We start from the raw sequence: 9,749 nt of genomic DNA on the forward strand, positions 1-9,749 counted from the left end.
ATTTGATTCGCTTACCCATGGTGAACAGACAGCCTCATCAATATTCCGAATTATGTGTGCTTAAAGGCTCCTCTGGTGCGCAATATTACAGACTGCTTTGTTCTATGTACTTTTATTTATTGATTGATTTATTTATATATTTATTTATTTATTACATACTGTGTTTTCAAGGGTTTAATTAGCTTTGTTAACTAATTTCTCATTTCTAATACTCTTGTGCAAATTGTTTGACTATGTTATCTACAATTCTCTTAGTGTTATATATTTTTTGAGTATGTGATTCACTTGACTGATTAATTTCTAGTTTGTTAGCAATTTGTATGGGGGAACTGCTTATTCATTTAAAACTTTAGTGTTTTTTTTTTTATTTATTTTTTATTCCCTTTGTTAATTACTTGAGAGAAATGCTTTGTTTTGTAATTTAAAACTTTACACCTTTTTAGTGTTATTTAACTGTTTGTTTGTTTGTTTATGGATGAACAATTCCCTTGATTGATTAATGCCTAATTTGTAAGCATTTGAGGGAAATGATTCGCTTTGTCATTTAAAAGTTTGCTTGTTTGTTAATTGATTGATAATTGATTATTGGTGGTTGACTGATTGATTCACTTGGTTGACTAATTCCTCAGTGCTTCATGTAGGGGAATTGTTTTGCTTTGTCATTTTTTAAAAGTTAGTTTGTTTGTTTAATCATCCATCACAAGGAGTAAATCCAAAGAATATAGTTCCAATGTGCAGAACAAAATTGTTGAGCTTCACAAAATAGAAAGTGGCTGTAAGAAAAGAGCTAAAGCACAAAAAAAAAAAATCCCCATTTCCACGATCAGGGCAATAATTAAGAGGTTCCAATCAACTAAAGATGTTACAAATCTGCCTGGAAGTAGGATGTGTGTCTATATCGTCCTAATGCACGGTGAGCAGGAGAGTTTGAGTGGCCAAAGACTCTCCAAGGACCACAGCTGGAGAATTGCAGAGATTAGTTGAGTCTTGGGGTCAGAAAACCTTAAAAAAAAACATTTTTAAAAAATCAAACAGCCCCTACATCACCACATGTTGTTCGGGAGCGCTCATCCAAAAACAAACTCCAGCATATTCAGTTGTCAGACACGACTGGAACTTCAAATGGCACTGGCTTCTATGGTCAGATGAAACTAAAAAAAAGAGCTTTTTGGCAGCAAACCCACCAGATGGGTTTAGTACAAACAGGGATAAAAAGTACCCCATGCCCATGGTTAAATATACTGCTGGATTTTTAATGTTGTGGGCCTGTTTTTCTGCAGGAGGTCCTGGACATCTTGTTCAGATACATGGCATCATGGATTCTACCAAATACCAACAGATAACAAGTTCTCTGACCTGAACCCTATAGCAATTAGTGGGGTGAACTAAAAAGAAGCACCAACATGGAGCTGTGAATCTGAAGGGTCTGGAAAGATTCTGGATGAAGGAATGGTCTCTGATCTCTTGTCAGGTGTTCTCCAAACTCTTCAGGAATTATAGGAGAAAACTCAAGAGCTGTTATCTTGGGAAAAGGATGCTGTAATAATCAGTGTTGGGGAAAGTTACTTTTAAAAGTAATCCGTTACAATATTGCGCTACTTCCTCAAAAAGTAACTAATTACGTTACTTAGTTACTTTTTATGGAAAGTAATGCGTTACGTTACTTTTGCGTTACTTTTTAAATCTGGGCTGGGCTTGCTTGTTTGCTTTTAATATAAAAAGTTATATTTTTGGCAAATATAAAAGCCCTTTCACACCAAAAGCCTCAGGCTAAAGGAAATGCAAATTCACGTCTGTACGCAGTAGAACGCAGAAGAAAGTTCAACACTCTTCAGCAATAAAAAAATGTTAGTTTATCTTGTGTAATTTTTGCTTATTAGTATGGTTGAATTGGATCACTGAAGGTCAGCAGCAAATAAATGGGATTAAATACATAAAGGATATTTGTATTATTTAACATTTAATTATTGCAGCTTTGAGTCATATTCTGAGTTGCTTTTAACTGTTTTTATTAATTTTGAAGAAAACTAAATCTGATTTTTTTTTTGTGAGTGAGTGAGATGAATTAATGCATGTTCACATTTATTCTAGAACTAAAGTAACACTTACTCCCGATTTCTCGCAACAAGGGGACAGGAGAGCTTTCAATCAATAAATGGGGAAAAAAAGTAACTGGCGTTACTTATTTGAAAAAGTAACTCAGATATTTTCTTGTAAATTAAAAAGTAATGCGTTACGTTACTAGTTACTTGAAAAAAAGTAATCTGATTACGTAACTCGCGTTACTTGTAATGCGTTACCCCCAACACTGGTAATAATTGGGTGCCAATATTGTGGCCAACATGAACTAGAGAAAGCATTTATTTCACAATGAGATTTTCCCCCCACTTTTAATTGTTTTACTTCAATTATAGGTTAGAATTTTCTGAATTATTTTAATGAAAGATCAAAAGGATAAACAATGCAGATTTATTTTCAGTCGTCTTTGCTCATATAATTGTACGTTGCTTTAAAACATACGTATAACCATTAAGCTACAAACTGCAAGAAAAGTCCTGCAAATTCTTGGGAAGGTAAGTTTTTTTTTTTAATTCCCCAAATAACAAATAGGGAACCATATGGAAACACTCTGTTTGCTGGGATTGTATGTTGTCACGCTTCGGCTCAGTGTTGCCAACTGCTTTCAATTGAAAGTAGCTAAAACTGGTAGCTAAATGTCACTAGATGACATCACAATGGCAAATTCACTGATCTATATAAAGATGAACGTAGATCAGTGGGCAAGATGAGAACTTAGATAAGGTTTGTCCAAGCAGTTGCTATATTTGTCCCTAAACTTTTGAAAAAAGTCTCAAAAGGGGCAGGGAAGTCGCTAAATCTAGCTACAAAGTAGCTAAATTGGCAACACTGCTTCGGCTACTGCTACTGTGTTGGAACCAGGAATCGAGGAGCTGTCGGAGTACTTAAACCTAGAACCAGCTTTATTCATCCAAATAAAGAGACATAAAGGCACACGTAGCAGGGGGAACAGACATTTAACAGCAGACCAAGAAATGTTGGGAAACACAGGGTTTAAATGGACAGAAACTAATGGGACACACCTGGGAACAATACGAACTAATTAATGAAACACAACCGGAGACGAATTCACATGACGAGGACAGGAACAGGAAGACCAAACAGGGACATGGAAACAAACATGTGACATATGTTGTTGGAAAACAAAAAAGCTGAAATTTTCATTAATGTAATGTTGATTTTCTGTAAATCTTTTATCCATAAATGTAAGTGTATGAAGACAACAAACACTAAAGAGATTTTGTAGTTATTTCTGTCATTGAAATATATATAGACTAAACAGGACTGCCAATTTTCTAAGATGATTAGAGACTTTGGCTTATTGAAAGATGAAAGAATAGATCCCTGTTTGTACCCTTTTCCCCTAAATGTATTGGTGTGCTTGATTTACTGTTTATTTGCACTTACTGAATGGCAGTATAAATGTATACTGTGTTTATTATGTACCAAAAAAAAAAGTCTTATTACCCATTTTGAGAGGTTACCCACTTTTTGTGTCTCTCTCATTTAAAGATATAACATATGGTATGAATTAAGATGAATGTTAATGCTTTTTCAGAATAATATTATGACAAAACATTTCATTTATAAATATTAGGTTTCTCAAACCAATTCACCAAGTGTATAATGTTTAGAAATTATGTTGTATGAGCACACACAGTAACTTTGAGATGTTTATTGTACTTGATTATATGATGAGCAGTACATGTCTATGGCAACTAAGGTCCTTCATTTTAACAGTATAACATACAATGTTTACGAAAACAAATTCCTCCTCGTATGTGTAAACATACCTGGCAATAAAGCTCATTCTTCTGTTTAATGGAAAAGAATATATTTGCTATAGAGCTATGTAACGCTGGAATATCCTTAAAGCATATTGCATCACTACAGTTCATCATTTGAAGGTCACTTTTGTAGCTCTAATTGAGAAAACACTCTGTCTAATCAATTAAATAGATCTCCACACTACTATTAGTGACCTGTATTCCATGTTGGCCTTTCTGAAATTTTGTATCCTTCCCACCGTGAGTGAAACGGATAAACCGAACTCCAGGTCCATAATTCCTAAAGACGTGGAACATCTGAAAAATACCAGAACAAACACAGGGACAGTTAAGCTTTGACAATTACAGGGGAATAATTGGACTGTCAGTATTATTCTACACACTTGACGCCATGGATAAATTGTCCCCTTTTGAAAGAAAACTTTCTCAGGCTGAAAGGTACTGATGGGTTTCCTCTTCTCATCAAGCAACTCCACACAGATCTGATACTCACTTCCACAATCAGAGAGTGTGGTATACCTGCAAATGAGACATCAAATAAATGTGGTTCTGTTCAAAAATTGTGTTTTCTAATTAGAATTTTATTTAACACGGGTACTGTCTTCTTAATGAGCTAGATCACCTAAAAATGACAATTCTGTCATCTTTTACTCTCACTCATGTCAGTCCAAACCTGTCACTTTCTTTTTTCGGTGGAATACAAAAGGAGGTGTTTTAAAAGCCTAAATAACATGGGTCCACGTTGACTTTTATTGTATGAATAAAAAACACTAAGACATTTTTTAAATCTTCTTTTGTGCTCCACAGAAGAATGAAAGTCATACAGGTTTGGAATGATATGAGGATGAGTAAATGATGACATTTAAACTCACTTTCTGTACTGTGTGTGTGTGTGTGTGTGTGTGTGTGTGTGTGTGTGTTATTTATTTATTTTGATATTTTTGCTTCTATTGTGTAGGACAGTAGAGCCTGGACCCGATCTTGGGTTGCTCGAAGCTCAAACGCGCCATTTGTGTCAGAGCTAATGCAGATTCTACCATTAAAATGACAAAATAATATGCCAAAAAACATAAAACATTGAAATATGAATGACATATCACTTTAGGTTCTCATACTACCAACCACAATTTCAGCATAAGGCACATATGGACAGGTGACTCACATAATATCACATGAAATATGAAATCCACCACCTAAGATACTGTAGCATGAAACGGGAGTTTGAGTGAATTCTCACCAGTCTGATATTTTGATATGAGGTTGCTGCTGATCCATTAAAGCATCACTGTAGCCTTCTTTCTTCAAATCAATCAGCTGCTCCTTCAAACACAGACTGAGGACAAAGTTTGATTCATGTGTAAATTGGCTTGATGCTTGATTTATTTTCATATGCAACATCGACTGAAATTTAATGAGCTCAAAACTTTCTTGAAGGATCTAAAACATCAAACATACCCACAAGACGTCACAAAACATTTGGTGACCGGAAATGTTGTCTTATTTCCTTCAGTCGCCCAGCGGTCACCTCCATTTGCTACAATCTCCCATCCTTTAAGTCCCTCTAATAAGAACACCAGAAAAGAGATGTTACCTAACACAAAATGTCATTATAGTGACACTTATTGTACAATCTTTATTATATGAATCACCTCGTGCGATGGGATTCTTGAGCAAGTTACGATTTGTGAGACTGAAACTAAGAGGGGAAACACAGAAGTTAAGTGTCACATTCATCTGACGATATTACAGTAAACAAAAAAACCCCCAACAAATAATAGTAGCTAATTTCGCACTACTTAAATGTCAGATATTGCTCTTCTAACCAGTGATAACAACTCTTAATTTGGCAGCTCCCTAATCTGCTTCTGGAAAACTGAAAATATGTCTTGACTCTGGAGGCCGTTCAAAATCCTGCTGTGCTACGCACATAGTTTTCCATTAAATGACATATGTCCCAAATTGTTTATGTACATAACTTCACCCTAGGCTGGAAGATTGTGTATTGTTGCTCTTTAAGCAAAATATTTGTCTTCCTGTGGCTTGAATGAAGCATATATCCTTTATTTATAAAGCTATGATAATATAGATTGAACTTTCTCTTTCTATTTGCTCTGTTTTTTTCAAACACTTTGTTCATCCATGAAGTGAACTTTTGCATGTTCGGTGACTAGATTAACTGTTTTGGACTACTGTGTTACGGGAAGTGTACTATTGGTACCAACAACTAGACAACTAGTCTCATTACCCATTTTGAGAAGATAGTTTATACATTTGATAAAGTGTATGATATCTCTCACTGTCATTTGAAGATATTAAATATGGTATGAGGAAAGATTAATTTTAATGTATTTTCTGAATAACTGAATTTCATCAAAACATAATACATTCATAAATGTATGTTTCTCAGATCACATCACACTTCACAGTGTTTAGAAATTCATTAAAATTATTTTCATAAGCTCTGGTCAGGGTAAAACAAAATAGTGGTTTGATTTGTTTGTAAAATACACATTTCTTTAAAATTAAAGATAAACCTCACTCTCTGGCCTCAAGAGGCACATTAAAGGGGTCATGAACTGCCTTTTTTATTATGTTGTACCGTTCTCTGAGGTCCACTTATAATGTTATCAAGATTTTTGACATAATAATTTAGAAGTAATAGGCTATTTTCTGTCCCGTTTTGACTCACCTCATCTAAACGCTCTGTTTGAATAGGCGTGGTGGGTTGTAGACTCTGAAGTAAACGCCCACTGCTATGATTGGCTAACAGTTGTGTATGTTTGACAGCTTACATTCTTCATAGATGAATGCTGCTGTAATATAAGCTAAAATGCATAAATATTCAGTACATATCAAACGATCTGTAATAACAGACAAAGCAATAGTGACCACGTAATAAAAATAGTTACTCATGCTCATGAGGTGCGACATTATTTTTGGATCCAATATAGTCGGCACATCATTGTCTTTTAGGTTCAATCTTTCTGAAGATCCTGCATCGAATTGTGCTTTGTTAGTAAACAAATCTGCGGTAAAATTAAGTGAACAAAGGACCAGGTTCTTACTGATGTGGTCTGGAACTTCGTTAAAAATAAAGTTCATCCACTTTTTCCTAATGTTTGGATTAGAAGGAAGACTGTGCTTTTCAACAACTTGGCACTGCACAGCGTCTTGTTGTTTTCTGAGCCATCTTTATCGTGTGGTTTCTGCATAGACCTGCATTCACCTCTCTCGCTACATGTGTGAAACAGTGAGAGGGTTTAGCCACACTATTATTTCATAAAGTGTCACATTCCAGAACCTGTCGTTTTGGTAGACTGGCTTCAGTATAAGCTGTTTTTAGACTAAAGGGAAAGTTTTGAGTTCTAAACCGTGCAAAAACAACAGGATGTTGTTCAAGTTTAATGACCTCTTATATGTCAAAAGATCAAGGGAATTTTGATTTCTCAGGTCTTGTCCCATTTAAAAGCTGATGCTAGAGGCTGTGGTCTTTACTGTCCTCGTTAACACACCCAATCAAGTGTGTTGACTTGAAAGCACTTTATTTTAATGTTTTGTTTCATTACATGTTTCTTGTATCTGCATTGAAAACACTACCTCTCATCAGCTGGATAGATCACCACATTACTGTTAGTGACCCGTATTCCATAATGACCCGCCCAGTACTGTGTATCGTTTCCACCATGAGTGAAACGGATAAAACGAACCCCAGGTCCATAATTCTTAAAGACGTGGCTCGTCTGAAATAAAGCAGAACAAACACAGGGACAGTTAAGCGTTTACTATTATTTTAATTACAGGGGAATAATTGGATGGTCAGTATTATTCTACTCACTTCACACCACGGCTGACTGTTCCTAAATGAAAATATAACTTTCTCAGGCTGAAAGGTTTTGATGGGGTTTTTCTTCTGATCAAGCAACTGTACACAGATCTGATACTCACTTCCACAGTCAAAGCATGGGGCATACCTGCACCAGACAAACATCAAATAAAAGTGTTCCTATGAACAAACTGGGCTTTCATCTTAGAACCTGATTTTGTGTTGGATCTGTCAATACTAGCAACCACAATTCCAGCATAAGGCACATGTGACCCAGATGGACAGGTCATTCACAAAAATGTATCACATAAAATATAAAATCCACCATCCAAGATACTGTAGCATGAAATGAAAGTTTGAGTGAATGCTCACCAGTCTGATATTTTGATATGAGGTTGCACTTGATCCATGAAAGTATCACTGTAGCCTTCTTTGTTTAAATCAATCAGCTGTTGCTTCAAACATAGCCTGAGGACAACGTTTATGGGTGATTCACGTGTGGATTTGGCTTGGCAGTTGACTTATTTTCATATTTTAACTGAATGAAATGAAATGGGCTCAAAAATTTCTTGAAGGATCTAAAATATCAAACATACCCATAAGATGTTGCAAAAGATCTGGTGACCGAGTCTGGAATTGGTTTCCTATTTTCTCCTATCACCCAGCAGTCACCTCCACTACATACAATCTTCCATCCTCGAAGTCCATCTAATGACAAGATCAGAAAAGAGCCATTACCTGACACAAAATGTCATTATAGTGACACTTATTGTACAATCTTTATTATATAAATCACCTTGTGCGCTGGGATTCTTGAGCAAGTTAGATTTTGTGCATTGCAACCTACAATTGGAAACAAAGAACTTACGTCTCATATTCTGACGATATTACAGTAAACCAACCAAAACACAAATAATAGTAGGTACTTTTGCATTAGTTACATGTCAAACATTGCTCTTCTGACCAGCGATAACAACTCTTAATGTGGCAGCACCCTAATCTGCTTCTTGTGGGGGAGCATCTTTATGGCAGACTACTATTATTTTTTGTTTCTCTCATTTGATGAGAGAAATACTGTTATGAATAAGATGAATGTTAACGAACCTTCTGAATAATATTATTATTATTATTTGGACAAAAACATTTCATTCGTACATGTAGATTTCTCAGATCACATCACACTTTGTAATATTTAGAAATTCATTAAAATGACTGTCATAAGCTCAGAGCAAAACAAAATTAAATAGTGGTTTGATTTGTTTGTAAAGTATCATTTGCAGGAGAATTATTGTAGATGTGTATTTATTTACATATTTTTATTTTCAAAAAGGTGCATCACCTTTATTATGCTTAAACGGTCAAATTCAAACAATAATTGTCATAATGCCTTTCTTGGCAAATATTCACGTAAACACAATCAGTTATGTCTTAAGTGAATGTAAGCAGTTGGGAGAAAATCACATGTGTGTCAGTATATTGGATTCATTCATTAGGTCTTAAAGGGATAGTTCACCCAAAAATGAAAATTTGATGTTTATCTGCTTTCCCCCAGGGCATCCAAGATGTAAGTGACTTTGTTTCTTCAGTAGAACACAAACAAAGAATTTTAACTCAAACCGTTGCAGTCTGTCAGTCATATAATGGAAGTGAATGGGAATCACGGCTTTGAGAGTCAAAAAAACATACACAAACAAAACCAAATTAAACCCTGTGGCTCGTGACGATACATTGATGTGTAAAGACACGAAACGATCGGTCTGTGCAAGAAACTGAACAGTATTTATATCGTTTTTTACCTCTGATTCACCGCAACGTCCGAACTGTCCTGAACGCGTTCGCGTCTTCTTCTTCAGCCGGCGCGTGACGCGTCTTCTTCTTCTTCTTACTTTACGGCAGATCGCAGACTTGTAAGTGCATTACCGCCACCTATCTCTCAAATGGACCATTGACATCTCTATCTACAATCTCAATTAGGAGTTATATAAAACTTATAAGTCTGCGATCTGCCGTAAAGCAAGAAGAAGAAGAAGACGCGTCACGCGCCGGCTGAAGAAGAAGAC

At 35.6% G+C, this 9,749-nt stretch overlaps 1 protein-coding gene across 1 annotated transcript in view; it reads right to left on the reverse strand.

Annotated features, from left to right (window-relative positions):
- Window positions 1-3,739: 3,739 nt before the first annotated feature.
- The window catches only part of LOC107679731 (uncharacterized), an 11,280-nt gene continuing 5,270 nt past the window's right edge, over window positions 3,740-9,749 (reverse strand). The window contains exons 7-16 of the mRNA XM_016475372.1: window positions 8,486-8,532; window positions 8,286-8,397; window positions 8,062-8,157; window positions 7,702-7,837; window positions 7,464-7,606; window positions 5,516-5,562; window positions 5,322-5,427; window positions 5,104-5,199; window positions 4,250-4,385; window positions 3,740-4,163 (exon numbers count right to left, since the gene is read on the reverse strand). Coding sequence (XP_016330858.1) covers window positions 4,023-4,163; window positions 4,250-4,385; window positions 5,104-5,199; window positions 5,322-5,427; window positions 5,516-5,562; window positions 7,464-7,606; window positions 7,702-7,837; window positions 8,062-8,157; window positions 8,286-8,397; window positions 8,486-8,532 — 1,060 coding nt within the window. The 3' untranslated portion in view covers window positions 3,740-4,022. The remainder of the gene's footprint in view (window positions 4,164-4,249; window positions 4,386-5,103; window positions 5,200-5,321; window positions 5,428-5,515; window positions 5,563-7,463; window positions 7,607-7,701; window positions 7,838-8,061; window positions 8,158-8,285; window positions 8,398-8,485; window positions 8,533-9,749) is intronic.

The sequence above is a fragment of the Sinocyclocheilus anshuiensis genome, unplaced genomic scaffold, assembly GCF_001515605.1.
Source record: "Sinocyclocheilus anshuiensis isolate Anshui unplaced genomic scaffold, SAMN03320099.WGS_v1.1 scaffold224, whole genome shotgun sequence".
Lineage (NCBI taxonomy): Eukaryota > Metazoa > Chordata > Actinopteri > Cypriniformes > Cyprinidae > Sinocyclocheilus > Sinocyclocheilus anshuiensis.